Source organism: Oxyura jamaicensis, chromosome 3, assembly GCF_011077185.1.
Source record: "Oxyura jamaicensis isolate SHBP4307 breed ruddy duck chromosome 3, BPBGC_Ojam_1.0, whole genome shotgun sequence".
Lineage (NCBI taxonomy): Eukaryota > Metazoa > Chordata > Aves > Anseriformes > Anatidae > Oxyura > Oxyura jamaicensis.
The window spans coordinates 2,220,801-2,244,968 of record NC_048895.1 but is presented as its reverse complement, the minus strand read 5'-3'; the positions used below and the strand labels follow the sequence as shown (position 1 = coordinate 2,244,968).

The window sequence follows — 24,168 nt, the reverse complement described above, 5'->3', positions numbered from 1 at the left end:
CGCCCTCTCGCCGGCGGGCGGCCATGGGCAGCGGCGCGGGGGAGGCCCCGCGGAGCACCTGAGCGGCCGCGCCCCGAGCCCCGCTCCCCGCCGCCCTCGCCCCCTCGCCCCCCGCGGGCCGAGCCCGGGCCCGGGGCCGGGCCCGCACCATGTCGGACACCCGGCGGCGGGTGAAGGTGTACACCCTCAACGAGGATCGGCAATGGGACGACAGGGGCACCGGGCACGTCTCCTCCACCTACGTGGAGCGCCTCAAGGGGATGTCGCTGCTGGTGCGCGCCGAGGCGGACGGTGAGAGCTCCGGGCCCCGAGCTCCGGGCCGGCCCCGTTCCCTCAGCCCTGCCCCGATCCCGGGCCCCGGCCCCGGCGCCCCGCAGCCTGCGCCCCTCCGGGTGCCCTGGCCGGAGGTGAAGTTACGTGGGGCGACATCTTGTTCGGGCCCGGAGTATTCACACCCCCCCGCGATGTTCTGGAGTGCCCTTTTCCTCTCCTTACTACTACGGAAATGTGGTGGTGGTGGTGGTTTTTCGTATGTTTTTTTCTTTTTTTTTTCCCTATAAATTCACGGATTATATTCCAAGGCAATCAAATTATGTGCCATTATATTCTATTGCTCTTCGAAGTCACCTCAAGGCTCTCTTTTGCGTGGTACACGCTTGCCGCTTGGTCAGCCGACAGGTGCTAATGTGCTAAATAAACCACCTCAGACTGGTATAAATGACTCGGGAGCTGTTGCCGGGATACATACACTGCTCGCATACACAAAGTGAAGTCTTTGGGTTCATGCTATCTGGGTGATTCACTTCTGAAGGGCAGTTGAAGGAAATAAAAGCAAATGGCCCACGTGGCTTGTGTGGGCAAATCCATCTTTATGCTGTGCAGCATGCTACCTGGTGCACATTTGTACGGAGTTGTTAAATGGCCTTTAAAGCAGTTATTTGTCACACCAGGTTTCAGGAGGAGAAAATAGTGCTGCAGAGAATTTTGGTCCCAGGTAGAAGAGGAAAACGCTTTTATGTGGGTGTTTCTGATGGATTTCGTTTTACCTGGCTTGTTTGTCAGGAATTATGTTTAAAGAAGATCGTTCTCCAGGACTTTCTGGAAGATGCGGATTAGGTTGAGCATATGTTGTCTGGCGTGCGGGCGGCTACTGTAAGACCCGCGGAAATGTTTGTTTGGTTAAACTCAGTAAATATCTTCCTAACTTTTTCAGGTTCGCTACTGCTAGAATCGAAGATAAATCCAAATACCGCGTATCAAAAGCAGCAGGCAAGTATCATTACTAGGCCTTATTTTTTTTGATTACTGATGCTGAGGAGTTGTTTTATGTTCAAAGTGGCTGTTGGTATCTGTAGGTTTCTCCAGCTTTAGACTACACTGTTTTCCAGAAAAAGGGCTAAGCAGTGAGACTTGTTGTTAATATTGTTTCTTCATAGAGGTGAAAAACTTGCTTAGAAGCCTGTGGTGCTGCACTAATTTGTATTCCAGAAACTTACATGTTCGCCTTATTAATATATACATATATATATGAAAATTACTTAGAAACATATATGGCCTTGAGTGGGAGACAGAACCTGCTCATATGAAATAAGGGACGCGTCAGGAAGGCAAAATTTCAGCCAGCTCTGTTATTTCTGTTGTATTTACTTCCAGAGTTTTTTGGTTTTTGTTTTTTTTTTTTCTCTGGAAGTATTAAGATGGATTTTTTTTTTGTGGGACCTCCCTTATTGTTGTTTAGTTTTTGTTTTAAGCCCTAGAACCTTCTGCTGTCCTAAGCAAAGTGACTAGCCATGCTGGGGCTTAATTGCACAGTTACCTTTCCTGGGGGTAAGGCTTCTGCAGAACAAAGAAGTAAAACAGTTGGGAGCTATGTTAATAGGTCATCTTTGTTTAATCCACTACAAAATTTAGTTTACTAAATCTCTTGCTTTTATTGCTTTTTCCTTCTGCATTCATTTCTGGTGTCTCTGCCTTCATTGTTCTCGTGGTTTATTACGTGTTTTTTTTTCCTGCCTCTTCCTTTGTTCTGCAGTAGATTCTCTATTTCTTTTGTTCAGTGTTTCATACTGCTCTTCATCATTATGGTATCCAGAAGGGTTTCAGCACTAGACAACTATTTTTTTTTTCTTCCTAAATGATGAAGAGACAAATCATTGAGGGTTTTGTTTTGGATTTTTTCTTTTGAAAGCAATGTGACAAGCTATGTCGTGAGAACTGGGGAAAAGAGACTCGTGTAGCTCTTGAGCACGGGTTGGCTGGAGTGAGTCAGTCGTGGGGCTAGCTTTTCAGAAGGCTGTGTTCTGTGCTTTCCATTTTTTACTCGGTAGATACTGGTGTATTTAGTCAGGTGATGGTTGTAGGCTTTTCTTGGGTGGGCCCCTGAGGAAAGAGAGGAAGGTCTTTGTGGGAGCTCTGCAGGGTTCTGAAAGGCAAGAGCCTTGAACTGCTTCCTGTTTAGTAGAGGAAGCTACTGCATAACGAAATACAAGCACGGATTGTGTTGATGCAAAGTTAGAATTGCTTCCTTTTGCAGCTTATACTCTGAAACTTCATACAGCTGCTTACTTGAAAACCTTCTTTACTTAACCGGGCAGTTTCAAGTGACTTAAGTTTTTTGTTTGTTTGTTTTGTTGTGGAAAAGACTTTCTAGGTTGTAGTTCCAAAAACCTTATCTTAGGCTAAGTTTGTTTGGGTTGGCTTTTATTACCAGTCCTAATGCTTTGTGTCCTTGTGGCTGAATCTTTGCTTCACTTCTCACTCTTCTGGAGATGTTTTGCATTGTTTTTAAGAGGAATAATGACGGATGATTTCCAGAGACAGGTTCTAGATCTGTCTAGCTTCTGAGCTCATACTGCTTTTAGTTGACAGTGCTTTGAATTTGATGTGCTGCAGAGTAGCAAAGATCAAAACTTCGTGTAGCGGTCCTGTGCTGCAGTTTGTGAAACTTCAGCCTCAGCTCAGATTGTAGTACTCGCACCTGGGTGTCTCAGAGCAGATGTTATTTAAAATGGTGTGAAGAATTAGGTAAAATACTCTGGTTAGCCAGAGGAGAACAGAGGTGGTCTTGGTGTCCCCTAGTCAAGTGTAGAAGTCTGCTGTGCGGTAGGTAGCCTGCAGACTTGGAGGCTGTGCTCACATGTCCAGGACAGGTGCTTTTGTAGCTGACTGACTTGTCAGAGTGTAGGTGCGGATTTTTATTAAGGTGCTGATCTTCTTGGGTTTGGGGAAAGCCACAACGTGGTGCAGCTTGACAAAAAGGAAACATGCCCTGCCTACACATCTGTCTCCTTAAAAATAACTTGAATTGACTCACGGAATAGCTGCCACTTAAGTTTGGATTTGCATACCATCATTCCGTGGAAAAATACCTGATATTTAGTTGCTGTGCATCAGTTTATGATTCCCAATATATACTATTTGCACTAAGTAGTACTATAATGATTGATTACCTGTAAACACTGCCTTCTTGAGTCGTGTTTATGGTTTCTCTGGCTTCTGTGCAGAATTCAGTTTTGTCACGGTGTTAGGCATGCAACAGAAAGAGGACTTGGGCATGGGTGCCCTGCTGCTCAGCGTAAAAGAATTCCTGATGCTGTGTACGCGAAGAATGCAAGACACCTAAAGAGCTTTAGCAGCTCCCTGGATTTTGGGCATAGGCTTTGAGAATTGCATGCCTCCACTGAGCACGCAGTGGCTGCCAGGGTACCTTCTGGAGGCTCCAGCAGGAGCGCTTTCAGGGTGTTACCACACCCGTGTATTGTTCCGCCATCTCCTTGAGGTTGCTGTTCCACAGCCTGTGGGCAGAGGAGCATGTACAGTGCCACAGTGAAAGTCAGATGGATCCGTTCGTGTGCTTTGTTACAAGGGTGGTAATTTTCAGTTGCACAGGTTTAAGACTGGTGAAAAGCTACAGAAATTCTCATCCTGAACACCGCCCTCTGATGTTAACTCTCCTTTAGGTACATTCTTTCTGTTTTCAGATCTGAGATGGAGAATATGCACAAATGCTCTTGAAACAGAGTTGCCATCATTCAAGTGACAACAGAGCAATTTGCTTCAGGCAAAATCAGTGGAGTTACTTGAGGCTGGGATTTCACAGGCTTCCAGGGGTGCTGCTGTTGCCAGCCAGAGCACTTACCAGGGGCCTTCTTCACTCCTTCGTGCCAGCATGAGTCTTCACGTAGCTATGCAGCAGGTTAGATGTAGGAACTGATCCTGCTGGAACGCATCTTCTTGCTGGCTTCATTTCTATTTGTCTCTTGTCCTCTCTCTGGTTCCCTGCGCAGCATACCTATGCTGGCGTAGGAGGGGGATGAGGGGCTGGTGCTTGAACCAGGAGAAGGAGTAGCAGGTATTGTACAAACCGGTACTGACAATGAAGGAGGGGTTAGAACTGCCCTCTTAAAGCGCAAATTGTTCTGAATTAATCTTTGTTTTGTTTTGTCTTGTGTTGTGTGAGGGAATGAAGGCACGTTGCTGATCTAAGCTGGCCAAAGCGGTAGTCTGATGAAGGAGCTAGGTCTGGAGGATATCTGTCTGATCTTGAGTCGTCTTGGGACATGCAGGAAGCGCATGGCTGAGTAAATATTACATTGGTGTCGGATAATTATTTTCTAATGAAACTACCTTTTAATAAAGATGATTAAATAGGCAGCGTCTTGCTTGGTAAGAGCGAGCGGAAGTGTTTGGAAGGGAGCAGGAAGGATCCTGGATGTTCCGTGCAGTTCCTCTGTGTGCCTGTTCACTGGAAACACTTCAGACAGTTTATATTTCAGAAGTCCTTCTGAAATATTTTTGGAGAAACTTACATAACTTCTACCGGCGTGGGCAGTACAGATTGTAACAAGTACTACTCAGTAACCCGAAAATTGTGACAAAAAAATTTAAGTACAGTCTCTATGGATGCACACAGTCATCTGAGTTACTGCGGTAGGCCTGTTAGTGGAATGATTCTGGGCTATCAACAGGACTTCTTCATGTGTATGTCTCTCTTTGCTGTTTGAGGTGCCTCTGGTTTTTAGCTTACCTGGAAGTGTATCCATTTTCTGAGTGTTAGGGCATCCATAATTGCATAGAACGTTTTCATAAACAAAAATAAATATTTGAAATGAGTAACTGCCGTAAAATTGTACTTAAGAATTCTGATTTTTGGATTAACCTGTAAATGAGCATTTTTTAGAGAGGGTACTTTGTGAAAGGCAAGTTGATGCTGCTAATTTGTAGCATATTTAAATCATTTGGGCACTCTGTTTTAAGCTGTTGACTGAGTTCCTGTTATGTTGTAGAGTGTCTTCCCATGGTAACAAACTTGCATTGCTCAGCATACCTGGACTTGAATGGAAATGATACAAAGCTTTGTTCAAAAACCCTACATCAAAATACTTTATAACATTATATAAAACACAGTAGTAAAAACTTGTGTGTTTTGTTTTTCAGTCTTTGCAAAATAAAAAGTGCCTTTGGCAATACGGAGTGAGCACTTGAGGGCCCACTTTCCTCCTACCTGCATTCTGCGCCAGTTCATTCTGAACGAGGCCAGGGAGCCCATCAGGCTTTTCAATCCCTGCAGTTTACAGTTGTTTTTTCCTTGAAGGCCAGCTCAACTGCTCACTCCAACATCGCACGCTGCTACCACAGGTTCAGCTGTCCGTGAGCCAGAGATGAGGCTGGACAGCTGTAAGCAAACCCGTGTCAGCTGTATGAAGCTGTGCCACTTGCAGGCGTGAATCAGAGCCCAAGAGCAGGCAGACTACCCATTAACGTCTGTGGCAGGAGCACAAAAGTCTAAGTGTGGTGTAGGACACTTGCAAAAAGAAATCTCTGAGCAGCGTTAAGGTCACAGGGCAATGAGCTCTGTGCTTTCCGTTAAGGGCAGACTCTGTTTCTTTTAAAGGAAGGGGTAAAAGTGAAAGAACAAATCGATGTACTGCAGTTCACTGCCAGCCAGTTAAGTTACATTCACACAGTTCTGTGCAAGTGCCATTATTCAGTGTGCGTCCCCTTGTCTAGGACGTATTCTAACCTGAATGAGGTAGTTACATTTATTTCAGAGTAAGAGATTCTGTAGTAATAATTCCATAGTGAAATAAGTTATAAAATATTTTGTTAGATATCTGCTGAGAGGAAATGCATAACTTGGAGCAGAAAGTGACCTAATAACACTTCATTTAAAAAAACATCCGTTCAGAAACTCCAGCAAATTCCTAGATGTATTGTGCAAGTGTACAAATTGAATTAATAGAGGCAATAAGAATGGAGGGAAAGAAAATTTGCTCAAGTGAAAATACCTGTGGGCAGGATGTTTGTAGCTTTAGTAGTATCTTACAAGCTTTATATAATCCATGGTGTATGTCTTTGAACTCAGGAAAAAGACACGTGTTTGTAATATGTGAGGCTTTGCTTCTCACATTGCTACAGCTGTATTAGACCCTTTCTGAGGAGGAAACACTGTAATCTTTTACTTTGATTTGCAGCTTCTTAAATCTGAGAAGACAACTTTTTATATTGCAAGTTTTCTTAACTTCCTGTGAGGTGTGCATTCACATGCACAACCAAGAGCCTCAGCTTGGAATTAGGTTGCAGAAAAATGCCATTATAAATGGTTTTGGTATGGAAAAAATACATACATGGATAATATGTAAGAGAATGTTCATAAAACAAAAAATAAATGTCCCTTACAGCAGAACAGGTAACTTAATATTTCAGTGGCTTACAGTCTTTTTTTTTGACAAGTGTAATTATTATTTATTCTTTAGGCATGACTCAATGGAATGCAGATGAATATGTGGTGCAGATCTGAACTGTCTCAAACAATTTATTTATTTTTTTTGTCTTGTACAGGACACCTTGATTGTTTGGTCAGAAGCAGAAAATTATGATTTAGCACTGAGTTTTCAAGAAAAAGCTGGCTGTGATGAAATTTGGGAGAAAATCTGCCAGGTACGGTTATATTTTAATATTCTGTTTCTTCCAGATGATGTAGTGTCTTCTGTGGGTTCATGTATTTGGTTTGTGATTTTTTAATCTATTTGGAAAACGAGCATATGCTCATCGCTATTTTCTGTGGCTTTTCTTTTTCTTTTTTTCTTTTCTTTTTTTTTTTTTTTTGAGTGCCGGATTTTAATTGTCCTTCTCCCAATCTGCAAGGAGCTAACTAGTTGGACTGTGGAACTAAGGATCCATGTTAACAGACAAGGAGCCAGATCCTGCTCTGTGAGAGGCAGAGGTGGCATTGCTGTCAGAGCTCAAAATCTCAGTCATTTTTTCATCATGACCTAAATCTTACTATCCATGTCTTATGGATATTTCAATCTTCATAATTATGAAACAAAGTATAGATCTTACACTTTCAGCTCTGGAATTAACAAGTCAGTGGAATTGCACCAATGTGTACTTAAAAGAAGAAACCCAGGCTTTCATGGCAGAACTAATTGTAACTGTATCGGATTTTAAAAGTGTAAAGCTGTAACTAAAGATACTTGGAACTCAGGTTTTCTAGCAGTTTGCCTTGAACAAACTAGGCAATTTAGATGCATTCTTAAACTTAGCGTTCATAAAGCTACAAGTCTTCTCAGCCAGTTCTCAAATACCATTGTTGAAAGGAACCAATGCTAGTAATTGCAAGTGTATGTGTCTAATAAGTAGTCCAGGTTTTACACTGGTCCCCTTTGGGGTTGAGCTGATCACCCGTCTGAGAGGGAGGTCTCTGTGTGATCAGACAGCGCAAACCATTAGCCTTAGTCTCTTGCACTGAATTTCAAAACTCTTAGCGCTTCAAGACTGCTGTCTGAGAGGTGATCCTTTGTGAGGGAGGTCCAATGGGAATTTATGAATCTTAGGGTTGGATCAGTGAAGGGATGTACTGGGTCTGGCTGGGATGTTAACTTTCCCTGCAGCAGCCCATACAGTGCTGCGCTCTGCACTTGTAACTAGAACAGAAGTGGTATCACACTGGTGTTGTGTCTGCTGCTGAGAAGTGCTGGCACAGCATCAGGACTCTCTCCAACCCTCCTAGGGGGTGGGCAAAAAAGTGAGAAAGAAACATCAGCAGGGCAGCTGACCTAAACCAACCAAAGGGATATTCCATTCCATATGATGTCACGCTCAGCAACAAAAGAAGGGAGGGGTGGGCTCTCGTTGAGAGAACCTCTGTCCTCCTCCCAAACACGGTCTACGTGCTTTGAGGCCCTGCTTCAAGGATGCAGTCAAGCATCGCTCGTTTGTGGGAGGTAGAGAATAATTTCTTTCCTCTGCACTTCTGCATAGCCTTTACTTGTTTTGTTTTGTTACTCCCTTTTCCTCTCCCTTTTCCCCTTTCCCTTTTTTCCCTTTAGTTGAATTGTTTGATTAATTGTTTAGTTGAATTGTTTAATTAATAATAATATTTCCTTATTTTTTTCTCCTTTAATTAAATTATCCTTACCTCAACCCGTGAGTCTTTCCTTTACTTCTTCCCCTCCTCATTTGAGGGGGAGTGAGAGAGTGGTTGTGGTGTTCAGCTGCCTAGCACAGTAAAACCACCACAAGGGAATAAAAAGGATAGGGTGCATGAGAAGGCTGAGGAGATGAGAGGGGCATGCAGAGCAGGAGATGAGATGATCACATCCTTTTACCCCTGTTCATTTTGGGCATGATCCTTTATCTTCAAGGTGCTTCAGACTACTTTATTTCACAGATGTCGTTAGGTTTTGGTGGTTTGTGTTTTGTTTTTCTTTTCACTTTTTGAGAAATACCTATTAAGGTAATGGTAGTGACTTCTGTAGGATTCACAAGCAGCAAACTTAGTCCTTCTCTTCATGGTTAGGTATTTTCCAGGCAACTGAAGGTACGAAAGGATTTATGTACGTGTTATCGACTTGATTTCCTTTTGCATATGTATTGGGATGAGACAGTAATTGTACATGCTCTGTTCTTAGGTTCAGGGTAAGGATCCTTCAGTGGAAGTCACACAGGACCTTATCGAGTCCGAAGAGGAACACATAGAAGAAATGCCTGAAACTAGTCCTTTGATTGACCTTCCTTCTTGTGAACTCAACAAACTTGAAGAGATTGCTGACCTAGTTACCTCTGTTCTCTCCTCACCCATCCGTAGAGAAAAGCTAGCGCTGGCCTTGGAGAATGAAGGCTACATTAAAAAACTATTGCAGCTTTTCCAAGTCTGCGAGAATTTAGAGAACACAGAAGGCTTGCATCATTTATATGAAATTATTAGAGGAATTTTGTTCCTCAATAAAGCAACTCTGTTTGAGGTGATGTTTTCTGACGAGTGCATTATGGATGTTGTTGGATGCCTTGAGTATGATCCTTCTTTGGCTCAGCCAAAACGGCACAGGGAGTTCTTGACCAAAACAGCAAAATTTAAGGAGGTTATTCCTATAACAGACTCTGAACTCAGGCAAAAAATCCACCAGACTTACAGGGTACAGTATATTCAGGACATCATCTTGCCGACACCATCTGTTTTTGAAGAGAATTTTCTTTCTACCCTTACTTCCTTTATTTTCTTCAACAAAGTTGAGATTGTCAGTATGTTGCAGGTAAGTGGTTTTTAATATGGTATAGATGGATGATGTGTAGATGCATCTAGGTGTAGTTTTAAAATTGATTATGGCTCTGTAATACTGTCTAAAGTAATCACACAGACTTTGATTTGCATTGTGTTTCCCTTTATTTCTGAAACTTTGATTTTTAAAGATAGTAGATTTCAGGTGATTTTATTTACAGATTTTTTAATGGATTGTAAGCAATGATCTTATTGTACTAATTTCAAATGTTTATGTTGCAGTATAAAGTAGTTAATGGATTAATTTGAATTCATTTTCTCTTCACAGTGATATCCCAAAGTAATAATAGGTAACCAAAATGTTACTGTATCAGAGCTGTGAAAAACCCACTGAAGGGTTCCTAGTCAGAAGCAGGTTTAAAAGTAGCCGATTGTCACAAAGAAGCCAGGCTGCAGGAAGAGCCTGGGTGCGAAGCACTGTGCTGCATTCGCTGACGTTTGGGGTGTTGTCGGTTCATATTTTGTTGTGCAAACTAATGGTGACCAAAATGAAAATGTTTTCATTCTGTTTCTGGTCCGTGTACCTGGGGACGTTTGTGTGGAATTAAAACTTCACAAACAGGTCTGTTTTCTTGTGAAGAAGAGAGTATTAAAATTGTGGAAAGATATAGGCAGTGGAGAAATAATTGTAAGCAACAAAGAAAGCACACGTGGAAGAGAAGATGCTGGCTATTGTGCTTGGGGAAAGTTACATTGGAGTGTGGGCATCAGGTTCAGGACCGCTTTCCCAGTCTGCTGGTGTAAATCAGCTTTTTGTTGTGGCACAAGAAATTAAAGCCCCTTTAGGTTTGGTGAATGAATTGGGGTCTTGGTGAATGAATTGAAGGGTCTTGTTACCCTAAATATGCTGGTAAAGCTCCCTAGGAAGTGCAGTTTGTAGGAGTACCGAGCTGTTTGCTACAGCAGTGAAGCCCTTTCGATGTGACGTGGAGCAGCAGACCCAGCACTGCTGAGGAGGAAGGGCAGGCATGTGGAAAACGCAGCAAGCCCAGAAAACAAAGCTAGATCCACCCTGTGCTTTAGGACATCAGGACTGCGCCGGGCCGCAGCTCTAGACAAGCCAGAGATCTGTCCGTTGCCGAGTAGTCTGTGGTGGGGAGTTTCTGGCCTCTTGTTGTGATATGATTGTTTATTTAACAGACTTAATTCAGCTGTTAAAGTCAGTAAGGCTTAAAATAAACTACTAAGTCTGTGTAAGTTGCGTTGTCGGATGCTGGTTCAGGTACCTTGTGCTTGTAAAGCACGTTTTTCCTCACATCTTAAAATTCTCAGGAAAAAAATGTGACCTTTTGGCCAACATTTGGGTGATTGTAAAAAAAAAAAAAAATCTGTACTTCAGCTCAATTAAATGTGTTGAATTTAGTAATAGCAGACACAAAGCGTAGAAGTAACTGCTGCCTAAAACACGCAAGGTAACGTGGATGGTTATCACAGCGCTGCTGCATCCCTTCGTGCTTGTTCAGTGAATCAGCGCGGTGCTGCCCAGCTCGGTGGTGCGGTAGCACGATGCTGCTGTTGGCTCTGCGATTTGCACCTTCTTCAAAAGGTGACAGGCATTTTGATGTGGAGGAATGCCAGCGCTCCTCCGTGTGTCTGCAGGGAAATCAGTGTGCAGAGCAGGACGTGCCTGAGCTGTTCGGAGGTGATGCTGCTCCCCCTGGTTTTTGTGCAGCTCTCGAGTGTTAAGCCATGGTGTAACTGAAACGCTTGGCAAGAAGAGAAACGGTGTCCTGTATACACCTAAAAATCAGTACCTATTGGCAGGAGATCCCAGAGTGGTGATCTCAGTAAATGATCAGAGAAGTTTCCCGGATGGGGAAAGCTGAGCTTTGTGCTCAAGTGGGGGAGCTTGTTTATTGAGAGCAAGGTTGATGGGGGGTGCGTGGCTGTGGAGAACTATTGAAACACTGCAGATGGGAAGTAGGAATTGTTGTGTGACCCAGTGGAACTGATGTGTGACTCAGTGCTCGGTGGGGTGCCAGCAGCAAAGGCGCTCCATGGTTAGAGCCCCCTTGGCAGCACCCAAGGGGGAATCCCGCCGGTGCCCTTCCTGAAGGGCTGCATGCATGGCCTGGGGAGGGAGCCCGGATCCGATGGACAGGTTATGGTGTTGTGATGCCTGGATGTGAGTGAAAAACCACGCAGCGAGCCTGCAGGTTGTCAGGTAGAGCCGTAGGCATCCGAGCTGCCTGGCAGAGGGCAAGTACCAGAGGTTCTTTGGGACTGGACCCAGTAATGCTGCCTGCCGTGGCTTAGCGGGCAGCCCTGCTGTATGGATCGGGTGCTGAGACTGTGTGTTAGAAAGGGAGCTCTCAAATGGGTGCTACAACTTCCTTTTCAGTGATAAAATGTAGGTGACTGTGTTTATTTAAAAAAAAATAAAAAAATTCTACCCAAGATACTAGTGCACATTTTTTGTTTCTATGAGTTGAGCAGATAGTTAACTTCAGTCTGACTTTATACAGTGTCAGAGCCTATAAAGATAAGAGTTTTAATGTGTAAGGGGTGCTGTCTAAGTCACTTTCCTTTTATGTTACACAGGAAGATGAAAAATTTCTGTCTGAAGTTTTTGCACAACTAACAGATGAAGCTACAGATGATGACAAACGATGTGAATTGGTGAGTTGGTGGACTCAGTAGGTGGCTGAGTGCTTTAAACTTCAGACATGAAGTAGAAATGTTGAAGGTGTTCTGTTGGTTCTGCAGTCACTGAGGTATTTCCCTGACCCTAGAGTCATTTCTAATGCAGCGTAGTCTTTGTGCTCCCTAGGACAATGTTTCTTGTAAAACTCTGATTTATTTGTTCTAAGTAACTTATTCTACTATTGAGAAGGTGCTAGCGCTAAGCTTGAGTCCTAGGCTTGAAAACGTACTTTCTTCTAAGTACTCTTTAATGTACTGTATCCAATTGCTTTTTTTCCCCACTGTATCTTGCTCACTCAATACAGCCTTTCAGTCCTGTGACTGAGAGGTAACAATAGTCCCTTGGCGTATATTTTACAAACATTATTTATCTCTGAATATGTTTCCCAGCTTAAGTTGCCTTATAAAAATCTAGAGTGTATGTTATCAGAAAACATCTTGTTCTTCCAAACAAAAGGCAAGCCAGACAGAAGTGTAAATCTTTCCTGTGCTAGGTGGGATAAAATAGCTGCAAAATGACTGTATTTCTCTGAGGTCCATCGCAGCCTCTTAATGGATCTTTTCATCTGTTTCTAACTGCCTTTGTTTTCCTGTTACTTCTACCTTAACGTTGCCTAACTGCTGTTGAACGTTGGAGGGGAGAGGACTAGATGAGTCTGTTTTACAAGAAGGCATATATCCACCGGCGCACAGACTCTGATACAAATCATAAGTATTTCTGACTTTCAGAGTGTTCTGAATCAAATACCTGTCTTGTTTCCCTTTGTTACAGGTGAACTTCTTCAAGGAGTTCTGCGCATTTTCCCAGACGTTACAGCCTCAGAACAGAGACGCGTTCTTTAAAACTTTGGCGAAGTTGGGAATCCTTCCAGCTCTTGAAATCGTAATGGTAAGTGAAAATGACATTTTAATAAGAAGTAAAAACAGAAAAACAACCACAGCCATTTAGCCAGATTTTCAGCTGTGCTAAACATCTTTCTGTAAGTTTAGTTGGACAACTTTGTTCCTCTGAAAGCTTTAGCTTATAGTAACGTCCTGAATCCGGAAGATCTCTGATTTTCTGAAGCTGCCCAACTTTATCATTATTACTGTTTTTACTTTGCGTTTACTTTGAAGCCCTCTTGATAACAGGGGTAAAATTTGGAAGGATTCTTCTTCATGTTGGAGTTTGATTTTTGTTGTTGTTACTGGATCAGTGCTAAAATAGTATTTTTAGATAATCTTGGACTGGCACTTGTTCCTGTCCAATCCTAATCTCGTTTTCAGTGCTATAAAGCAGTTTAATCTATCGAAATCGGCAGTGTGAAAACGTGGCTTTTTCTCCCCTTTTGTTGAAGCAGCTATTGCTGCTTGACCACTGCAAATTGTCGTTGCTGTTGCTGTTCAGAAACTGCATATTCTGTTGTTGTGTTTTTTAATATTCTAGAGTAACAACGTGTGAGGTTACCAAAGGACGTTGACTGTTACGTAAATATAAAAGAAATATAAATGTTAAGTGATTAGACAAACTCTAGTATCATAGTTCTTTTCCAGGCCTAGACAAGCCCCAATGTTTCCTGTTACATTCATTTTCTAAGCTTAGAAATTGTGCACTTAACCAGAAGGAAAAAAATACATAAGGAAAATTAATAATTCTTGCTGTAGAAAAATTTCTCTCACTCAGACAAATTGGTGCAGTTGGTTCATCAAATTGACAGAAATCCTTGCAGTCTTTTTCCCCATTATTTTTCTCCTTTAAATCATTTTACTGTTTCGTCTTTCTCCTGTCACTGTTCAATGCATGTCTTGTAGAAATTTTTGTAATAAAATGGTCTCAAAACTTGTAACTTCCTGACTCTTTGCAGCTCTATTTGAAATGGTTCTGCAATAAATTGTTCTCATTTTTACTAGGGGATGGATGACTTGCAAGTTAGATCTGCTGCTACAGATATATTTTCTTATCTGGTAGAATTTAGTCCATCTATGGTCCGAGAATTTGTAATGCAAGAGGCCCAACAGAGTGACGACGTAAGTAAAAGTGTGTTAGAGTTTGTTGAATGCACTGAATATATTAGTTTTAAGACAAAACAATGACAAAAAAAAACTCTTCAGCATCTTGTATGCAGTTAATCCAAAAATGTAGGTGGTAGAAACATAAGGAGAATTAGACCTGAGATATAAACATTTCTGAGCATGTTGCTGTCCCATGTGTGTACAGGAATAAAATCGTAGCTCTGCCTAGCAGAGACATTTAAGTGTGGGGGGTTGTGCCTGTCAGAGCTCCAGTGTTTAAATGCAGCTCTTCCAGTTTTCCCATTTCACTTTTTTTTTTTGCTTTTAATTAACAAACAAAACACCCTAATATAGAAACCAGGGAGGTCAGTCCACTATTGAAACTCTGTGTATAATTTTTTTTCCAGGATATCCTCCTCATCAATGTGGTCATTGAGCAGATGATCTGCGATACTGATCCTGAGCTTGGGGGAGCCGTGCAGTTAATGGGGCTCTTGCGTACTTTGATAGATCCAGAGAATATGCTGGCCACAGCTAATGTAAGAAAATACAAAGGGGTAAAGACACTTTACTGTCTCAGCAAAATTGAAAGCGTGATTTTCTTACTGTTGTCTTGGTCAGAGGATTTAAAAAAAATAATTTAATAGTGTCATGTGTGGTCTGATGCTGAAATTTGACAAGCTAAAAATAAAGTTCCATTAACTTTTGATAAGAAGAGGTATGTGTATGTGGCATAGTGCAAGTATTTATTAACACAAGCAGTCCAGTTCTTTGAAATAATACTAGTTCAGTCGTATCTCCTGGTAGCTGAATGATAAACACTGGGAGAAGAGAGTCTGGGGGGGTCAGTGTTGAGCCAAGAAAGCACGTTGTAATCCTACTTGAATATTGATAGGCGTGTATTAGATGGAATGTAGGGAAAAGGACAAGATGACAGGTGTTCTGGTGCAAAGTGTTGAAGGTGACTCTGGTAAAATTACTGCCTTTAAGAACGTGTAGCGCTTGGAGTCACTTCTGGCTTTTCAGGATGTTTTTGCACCCATGGTGGGCTTTTGTTGCTATTGAAGTTGGTTTGGTGTCTCAGATCTCTTCCCAAAATGAAGAAATACATTTTGAGTGAGGGTAATATTGCAGTCCAATCAAAAAGTTGTAGGCAGCCCAGAGGGAGTCAGAATTATCTGTAGGATGTCTTCTATGTTACCACCCTTTCTTATTTAAGAGGCTGTATACAAATGCCAGTATTTAATAAAGTTATGTTTGTTTTAGAAAACAGAAAAAAGTGAATTTCTCAATTTCTTCTACAACCATTGTATGCATGTTCTTACCGCACCGCTTCTGGCTAATACATCAGAAGATAAATGTGAAAAAGGTAATGTTTTGTTTGTTTAAAAATCTTGTAATATTTTAAACTTCCAGCACTGCTAACAGCTGTGAGCCTGTGGTGCAAGCTGGGAATACGTGTCCTGAAATCAGTTGTTCCTTCTGTTGTAGGGGTTCTGTGAGCAGCCTTGCCCTGTATTGCAGTTTTTAATGAGAACGCCTCTGCGCTGTGCTTTCTAAAACATTATCTGATGATGATATATCTGATAATGATATATATATATCTATCATTAATCATAAAACACTTTTACCAGTTAGGTTTAAGAAAACAGTTGTTGTAAAGCAAAGTGTCTGTAGTCCCCAGGTGCTTTTTAGAAAAGCAGCTTGCAAAAATGCTGTGACGTTACTCAGTAGTCATTAGCAGCTCGGGTGATCCATCCCAAAGGCTGCTTTTCACTTGGCAGTAGTGTGGAAATGCAGTAAGAAGTCTGCAGAGAAATACATTGTGGAACTCCTTTACCTTTTTTCTTTTCTTTTAGCTTGGCGATTGTAAAGGAAGTGGCACGTAATTAACACTCACTAGTTTAATGCTTTACAAACAAATGGAATATCATGACAGCCTGAGTCAGGCTGCTTTTCTCTTTTTTTTTAAGTACACTTTCAAGGGATGAAAGGAACGATTTTGCAAATGTGTGTTGAAGCGTTTGATTTGATCTTACCCATGTTCTCACAATGTTAAGTAGAAAAAAATGTGTATTAAATGAAAATAAAACTTACAGAATATCTGTAGTACTGGGTAGCATTCACTGAAGAAATTAGGATAGGCGTTTTAGCTACGTAGGAATAATTCGGAAGTACTAGGTTATGTATTTTCACATAGCTGCATTTAAAGTTTGTAACATAAGTTGAATGAAACGTCAGCTGGCTATAATCTTTGCTGTATTTATATTATATAGCTTATAGAAAGTTTTGAGTTGATTAAAGGTTTGAAAAAATTGGTACAATCATTTATCTATCCCTATCTGATAAATATTTACAGTGCTTTTATTTTCTGTTTATCAGATGCAGTAGTTGGGTCCACTAAGAGTAATACAATTTGTCCCGGTAAGTTTTAATTGAACTACAGTTTGGGATTTTTTTTTAAATAAAAAGATAGCATCATAGAAAACAAGGCATGTCCAGATTGTTTTTTTTTTAAGTTTTTATTGCAATGGTTTTTGGTTTCATCTGAGACAGCAGGAAGCTGAAAGAACATTTTCATCTCCTTCTAAGTAACTTTTTTTGTTATTGTTGTGTTTGGTTTGTGGTTGTGTTGTTGTTGTTGTTGTTGTTTTTTTCCCCCAGTCTACCTTGCTTCTGAAAAATCACTCTTAGTAGAGTATATGCTAAGGAGTCATAGCTGAACTTTTATGGTTTGGATTTTTGTCTGTTCAGGGTTCTTTAAGACTAGTGCTACCGTGCACTGTTACTCTGGGCACCTCTAACTAGTAGCCAGCTGATGGAAGAAGCCCCACTGCCATTTCAGGGTGATTTTTGTGGCTGAAAAAACCAAAGCTGAATTAGTATTTGTATTGTTCTGACGCAGTGTCCCGCTTGCTAAAGCACTTCAGTGTGATGCTGAAATGTCAGGAACCATAACAGCAACTGAAGGTGGTAGTGATTTGTTCTGTGGCAACCTTTTTCTTCTCCCCCTTCTTTAGTGTATCTTAATGCCTGACTTTTTCTCATAGATAATTACCAAACGGCACAACTGCTTGCCTTAATTTTGGAGCTGCTTACCTTCTGTGTGGAACACCATACGTATCACATCAAGAATTACATTATGAACAAAGATTTGCTAAGAAGAGTACTGGTCTTGATGAATTCAAAGCATACATTTCTGGCCTTGTGTGAGTATGGAATTGTCACTACCTCCTTCCTGAAGGTGTTTTCTGTACTGCATGGAATGTGTAACAAATACAAGTGTACACCTAAGTTCATAATTAGTGTTAATTTCCTATTGCAGACGAGCTGCTTAGTAAGTCTGGGGGGGAAAAAAAAAGTGGCGGGAGTCTGTTAATGTGGACCAGTGCAGCTTCTGGTGGAAGGAGAGTGGTTGCATCTCTTGATGCGGTAGTGGGGGGATCATTTGCAGTCATCTCTAAAAGCTTTGTAAATCTAGTGCTTCTTGTAGAAGGTGAATGGACTTCATGATCCACGGTACTTAAGGAAGAGTGGCTGGTTCTGGAAAGCAGATAAGGAAGCACAGGAATGAACCAGTAATTTAATCACAGAATCACAGAATTTTTCTAGGTTGGAAGAGACCTCAAGATCATCAAGTCCAACCTCTGACCTAACACTAACAGTCCCCACTAAACCATATCCCTAAGCTCTACATCTAAACGTCTTTTAAAGACCTCCAGGGATGGTGACTCCACCACTTCCCTGGGCAGCCTATTCCAGTGACTAACAACCCTTTCGGTAAAGAAGTTCTTCCTAACATCCAACCTAAACCTCCCCTGGCGCAACTTTAGCCCATTCCCCCTCGTCCTGTCACCAGGCACGTGGGAGAACAGACCAACCCCCACCTCGCTACAGCCTCCCTTGAGGTACCTGTAGAGAGCGATAAGGTCACCCCTGAGCCTCCTTTTCTCCAGGCTGAGAAACTAACTTCATGTGTGCTAAAGCTTATTGCTGCTGTACTTCCAAAACTTAATGGACCCTGATCAAATTCACATGCACAGAAACGTTGAGGAATTCAGGAAAAGAAAAACAAGTTAACTATCTGCAAATGTTTATTTAGAACTTTCCAAAAAGCACTTTGCAGTGCTCTCTGTTTTGTGGGCCCTTCTTTCTCTTAGTAGCATCAGTTCTGTGTGTTTGTTTTTTTTTTCAGCTCTTTCCAAGAGCAGCAGACTGGAGTCCTGGTATGTAATTATTAAATTATTTGATTTTTTTTCTTTCCTTTCTTCACATAGGTGCTCTTCGCTTTATGAGGAGGATAATAGGCCTAAAAGATGAATTTTATAACCGTTATATCACCAAGGGAAATCTGTTTGAACCAGTTATAAATGCTCTGTTGGATAATGGAACTAGGTACAATCTGCTCAATTCTGCTGTGATCGAACTGTTTGAATTCATCAGAGTGGTACGTTGGCAGCTGCTGCTTTTACATATATGTGTGTGTATGTGTGTCATCACAGGCAGAAAAACGAAACGCAAGTCTTTCACGGGAAATAGTGTTAATGCTTAAAATCACAAACTAACAATCCCAGGGATAGATATTCAAGTAGAAGAGTGCCAGTAAGCTGCTTCTTGTTTGTTTTACTTGATCATCCCCTCCAAGAGTATGTTGAGGCCCTCTTTGTATGTGTGTATGTGTAAAAGATATCCTGTGGGTGAAATTCTTCAAAGTGGCTGGCTGAGTTGTCTCAGACCAAACTTCAAAGTGAAGAATGAAGTGAAGCATGTTGTCCGTGAGTAAATCCAGTCTCAGATCTGGTAATACACAATTTGACTATAAATTAGTGATCGTTGTCCTTGAAAATCTGACATGTGCTTTCTTAGAGTCAGCTCTGAATCAGTAGCTCTTCACTGTCAGCATTGTTGGGAACGGTGTATACGTGGACAGGACAAACGGGCACTCAGTCTGTAGTATTGCTGGGGTAGAAAACGGGGACTTGCAACAGCTCCTAAGCTACTTGGGGCAAATGCATTGGTGTGTGGGAGTCTTCTCAGGGAATCTTTGTGGTCTCTGAATATGAAGAGCACTTTTTAGTCTTCGGGTATTGTAGCATTTCCAGCAAAAAGGAAAGTGCATTGTGTTTTCAGATGACTTTTGCCCTTGTGATATGAACTAATGTTTATCAGATTTGCCTGAGACTTCTAGGGGACCAAAAGATACTTCGTTTCCATGTGTGCTGATGCAGCTACTGATGACTAGAAAGAGAACTAAAACTTGTGGGGAGAGCAGGGCATAGTTAAACTAATTTTTTCTCAAGGCTTAGACCGCAAAGATAACAAATATCATGATTTAATGAAACAAGTAGCATTGGTACAGTACTGAAAATACCGGTTGTTTATGAGAAATTCTAACCATATATTTCTAGGCTTCAGCTTTATTTATGAAAAATCCGATTTCACATTTGTTCTTTACAATAGTGTCTTCATTCTGGATAATTAGTTACTCTTTGATCAACTCTAAAGCTTTCTGAACTTCTGCATGTTAATATATGAGACTTAAACACTATTTTGTTCTTTCACAGGAAGATATTAAGTCACTTATTGCACATATAGTTGAAAACTTTTATAATGCACTTGAATCTATTGAATACGTTCAGACATTCAAGGGATTGAAGACAAAATATGAGCAAGAAAAAGACCGGCAAAACCAGAAACTAAACAGGTACTAACCGTTTTATGTATTCTGAGCCTCCTCCAGCATTACGTAGTATCACTGTACTGCTTTTTTAATCTTTCCTAGAGGGCAGAAAAAGCAGAAGGCCATGTTTTTTTTTGTATTTTTTTTATTAACAATGAACATGTCAATTAGAATAACCTGCATCTGGCTTTCATCATTGGCTTACTCTAGCTAGCACAGTTCAGTTGTGAATACATGAAATGTTAGGTGGAAAACTTTCAGCTTATGTAGCGCAGAATCTTTTTCATTCAGAGTTAGGATTCAGTCCCCCTTCTCGTCAGTTGGGGTTTTGGTGAAGCTCACGTTGACAGAACAAGGGGCAGCTAGACTGCCTTCCCAAACTGTTGAATTTACTGCAAAGCGCCAAAGCCATTTCTGATCCTGTCCGATTCTGAAACAGCACACAAAACTTGCATCACTTGTCGTGTGTCTCTTACAGTGTTCCATCTATATTGCGTAGCAATAGATTTCGCAGAGATGCAAGAGCCTTAGAGGAGGATGAAGAAATGTGGTTCAATGAAGATGAAGAGGAAGAAGGTGAAGCTGTCGTACCTCCCGTTGAAAAGTCAAAACCAGAGGATGATTTTCCAGATAGCTATGAAAAGTTTATGGAAACTAAAAAAGGTATTTACGTAATTTCAGCTTGTCATCTCTGGGTGTGCTGTATGCCAGATAGGTGAAGTGTCATGTAAACAAACCCGTTGCTTGTGTCCTGAACTATAAGCAGGAATAAGGGTGTTCAGGTAGTAAGTAGCAAATTCCCAACCTGTCTTTGCAAGCCAGGCTGGGATTAAAATGAGTTAACTAGGTGCATGTCTAGGGCAATTTTAAATGGTATTCAAAACCAAATCTCTACAAAACTGTGTGTACCGGATGGTGCTGTCCCCATGTCCAAAGCAGCCGTGTCATTCTCATTTGGAATGGTGTTGTGCTTTGAATGAGGTCAGTGAGCGAGCTTTCGTTGAAACTGAAATTTAAAAGAGGCTGCTTTTGCCCCGCGTGATGCTCTGTGGATTGTGCTTTGTCATACAGCTGATACTTAAGCATGAAAATGTTTGTCCCTCAGCTAAAGAGAGTGAAGACAAAGAGAATCTTCCCAAAAGGACTTCAGCTGGGGCTTTCAAGTTCACTTTTTCCCACTCAGCCAGCGGAGCCAATGGTGCAAACAGTGCAAACAGCAAATCTGTGGCAGCTCAGACATCACCAGCAAGCTCCAATGGCTCCTCTTCAAAGAACGCAACCCTGACCACAGCAGTGACAGCCACCAAGGTGGGAGAACTTACACAAAGCAGCTGTCCCCGCTTCGGGGAGCAGAGCAGTAATAAGGAAATCTTACGGGCTGTAATGCAGCACGGATAGTGGTAGTCTCTAGGTGGGGTCTCATTTACGTGTGTTCAGTCAAAGCCCTGTGGAGTTAAACCCTTACGAATGTGGGGAAGGCTTAAAGAGCTATTTGGGAACAGAAACCTGCTGGTAACCCGATGGGCACCATTCGATCTTGCACCTTCTGCATAACTCAACTGCTCTCCTTCCTCAACTTACTTATAAAAGTCCAGTTGCTTGTGTGAGATATGCTTGGGCTTCTTTCCTGAAATGCGTTAGTGGAGCACCTTGTCAGGGACTTGGTAAGAGAGACTGACCAGGAAAATGCTTGTCTATGCTTTAGACTTTGTGGCAGTCCAGCTGGGAGCTTAAATTGATTTGAAATAATTCTGAGGCCAGGATGCAGAGGAACAAGGAAGCTCCATACTTTTTCTTTAACCGTTGAGATTGAAATAAGTTGTCCCTGACTTTACAAATAACACTTGCAGTAGAGAGGAGGATTACTTGTTGTTTATGCAAAGTTCTGAAATCAAGTAACTGTAGATTTGAGTGCTGTCCTAAGAGAGACTTGACCTTCTGCAGGCTTGTGTGTCCTGGACAAGCTCATTGGGGGTTATATACTAAAAAATATGCCTTCCTGGGTATTTTTTTCAATATAGGATTTTCTTTTTTTAAATTGGCAGGGAAGTCTAGTTGGTCTAGTGGATTATCCTGATGATGAAGATGATGATGAAGAGGAAGAGACATCTCCAAGGAAAAGACCTCGTCTGGGTTCATAAAAGAAACCAAAACTTTGGAATAAAAACTTTTATTACGGGGTTTCAAATGCTGCAACTGTTTTAAGAGCTAAAAAGAATCTGATTCAGAAAGCTTTCTCCCATGAGTATGTAAGATAACACAAGGAGTAGCAAAAGAAACTCGGTATATGAGCTAGAAAGGGTTAGTTCTGTAAACACAAGGCTTCCGAGGAACTTAATATCTTTCTAGTAAATAAGGAGGCTGCCATTCAGGCTGTCAATAAAAAAAAAATAAAACTAAAAAAAAAAAAAGTGGGTTAGCATTCACAGAACCTGGATGATGGCTTCTCAGCGAGGAAAGTCTCAGGTGTTGGGAGGGCATGGGGAGGGAAAGGTAAGGTAAACTTCTTTTTAAATATTGCAGGGTTTCCCCAGTGTTAAGCAGAACTAGGAAAAAGAATTCAAGCTTAAATTTTGAACCCAGTAATCTTAATTTTGTAATGGTGCTGTCAGTTGTGTTCTTTTAGCAATGCCTCTTTTAAAAAAAAAATAAAAAAAATAAAAAAATATTAAGGGAAAACTAGCTGTATTTGCATAAGAACAATCCAGATTTTGGGACCATTTATTACAAATTGAATTTCTCATGGTTGGAGGGAGGGACGCTGCAGTTATAGTGCATGTTGAGTTGTTTAAAACAGTTAAAAAATAAGTAAGTTTTAATTTGTATTTTTAAAGAGGAGAAAACGGAAGCTGGATTCAAAATGGATGGTTTTGCTTGTTTTTTCAATTAGATATCCAGTAATATCTATGCCAAGGAACGACTGCTTCCAAAGTATCTCCAGGAAATGCTTGTGTCACACTGGTGCTTTACATGGCACACTCGAACAGCTGTCGGCTTCTTGTTGTGCCGAATTGAATCACTTTCCGCTTTGTTCAAATGAGCTCTCTCTTCTCAAAGCAGCAAGGGATTTTCCTGTTTGCAAGTTTAAATCGCATAATTGAGGTGGTAATAAGAAACACTAACAGGTTTTTAATAGTGATGAATTTAGTGGTGTTTAACATCAAATTCGTTTTGGACCAAGATGAAATTATTACTAGCAGGACACCAGTTGTTGAGGCAGAATCAACAAGCAGCACCTAAATCTGGGTGCAAGATGAAAGCTGCTTTTTTAAAAATAAAAGCACATTCCACGTAGGTAAACAAACTGCAAGAAAAATAGCTAAGTTGATAGAGGCAAACAGTCCAGGTTTTATTTTCAAGAGCAGGAAGTGAACTGTAAATATTTTAATGTTAGTTTGCCCATATGTGATCTAAGATCATGAAGAAATAAGAGGAAATTTCCCAACAATTGATGTCAGAAATGTTTTTTAAAAAAATACGAAAACAGCTGCAATCCACCACATAGATCACTCTTGTAATGTGTTATGGGTCCATTTCTCCTGGAATAGTTTAAACTGAAGCAGTTTCTCTGTTTTGGAGATTTTGTAGTTAATTTTAATTTTAGCTATTGTTTGGAAAAAGATGGGCTGTCTGTGTAGATATGAAGTATAGTTTTTCCATAAAACAGAAGTTTATTTTGTATTAAAAATACCACTGTACTTGTTTTACACCATTTGTATACATGTGGTGATATTAATGCTGAACTGTACAATTCAGGAATTAAAATGTGACCCTGTAATTCCATAATTACTGCTTTTGTTTGGTTTGTTGTACATGGTAAGTTAATGCAATTTTAAATGTGGCCGTTTTAGCATATTCTTTAAAATTAGTTATTGTGCAGTTTGAAAAGTAACTACAGCACCAGATGAAATCCCAAAGGGCGTGTGCGAGTTTCTACCGACCCGTAAGCTAGACCCAAGCATTCTGACGGATGGTGGTTTGTGCGTGTGGACCTGGGGACAACGGTGTTGCCTTTTGTGGGCTCCAGGCAACCAAACGTGGGACTCCTCACTGCTCACCCATGATGAAGCGCCCGGTCAGCTCCAGCTGCAGAAGATCCGAGGAATTAATTGCTGGCAAAGTGTAGCTGCAGTGTCACCGGCATGTGCTCGCTCTCCTGCTAATGACCTTCATTTTTTTCTTCTTGACGATTTTTTCTCTCCATCAGTAGCGATGATTAACTTCCTCCAGTACTGTATGTGCTACTCAGGCAGCAGAGTTGCGAAGTATGTGCCTTGACTAACCTGAGGCT

At 41.2% G+C, this 24,168-nt stretch overlaps 1 protein-coding gene and 1 long non-coding RNA gene across 6 annotated transcripts in view; one reads left to right on the top strand and one right to left on the bottom strand.

Annotated features, from left to right (window-relative positions):
* LOC118163999 overlaps positions 1 to 5,275 on the bottom strand; it is a 10,812-nt gene extending 5,537 nt beyond the window's left edge. The window contains exons 1-2 of the long non-coding RNA XR_004749288.1: positions 5,265 to 5,275; positions 4,892 to 4,894 (exon numbers count right to left, since the gene is read on the bottom strand). This is a non-coding gene — a long non-coding RNA (uncharacterized LOC118163999). The remainder of the gene's footprint in view (positions 1 to 4,891; positions 4,895 to 5,264) is intronic.
* PPP4R3B (protein phosphatase 4 regulatory subunit 3B) lies at positions 25 to 23,663 on the top strand. 5 transcript variants are annotated; one of them, XM_035321225.1, is made up of 16 exons: positions 25 to 291; positions 1,214 to 1,269; positions 6,841 to 6,939; positions 8,916 to 9,536; positions 12,104 to 12,181; positions 12,978 to 13,094; positions 14,096 to 14,212; positions 14,605 to 14,754; positions 15,464 to 15,566; positions 16,580 to 16,621; positions 17,248 to 17,406; positions 18,475 to 18,644; positions 19,762 to 19,901; positions 20,356 to 20,540; positions 21,061 to 21,185; positions 21,923 to 23,663. In XM_035321225.1, exons 1-16 carry the CDS (start codon positions 150 to 152, stop codon positions 22,016 to 22,018), a joined length of 2,400 nt encoding a protein of 799 aa, XP_035177116.1. In that variant the 5' UTR covers positions 25 to 149; the 3' UTR covers positions 22,019 to 23,663. The 5 variants fall into 5 exon arrangements, with proteins under 5 accessions (XP_035177116.1, XP_035177114.1, XP_035177112.1 ...); XM_035321223.1 differs by having other exon boundaries at positions 26 to 291; positions 20,377 to 20,540; positions 20,983 to 21,185; XM_035321221.1 differs by having other exon boundaries at positions 27 to 291; positions 20,983 to 21,185.
* Positions 23,664 to 24,168: the final 505 nt, after the last annotated feature.

What these genes read in the sequence shown, in the direction of transcription:
- PPP4R3B (XM_035321221.1), top strand. Translation starts at nt 150, where the DNA reads ATGTCGGACACCCGGCGGCGGGTGAAGGTGTACACCCTCAACGAGGAT. An exon ending in CAGCTCTTGAAATCGTAATG is followed by an intron (nt 13,095 to 14,095) that starts GTAAGTGAAAAT and finishes CATTTTTACTAG; the next exon opens with GGGATGGATGACTTGCAAGT. An exon ending in TGTTTGAATTCATCAGAGTG is followed by an intron (nt 18,645 to 19,761) that starts GTACGTTGGCAG and finishes GTTCTTTCACAG; the next exon opens with GAAGATATTAAGTCACTTAT.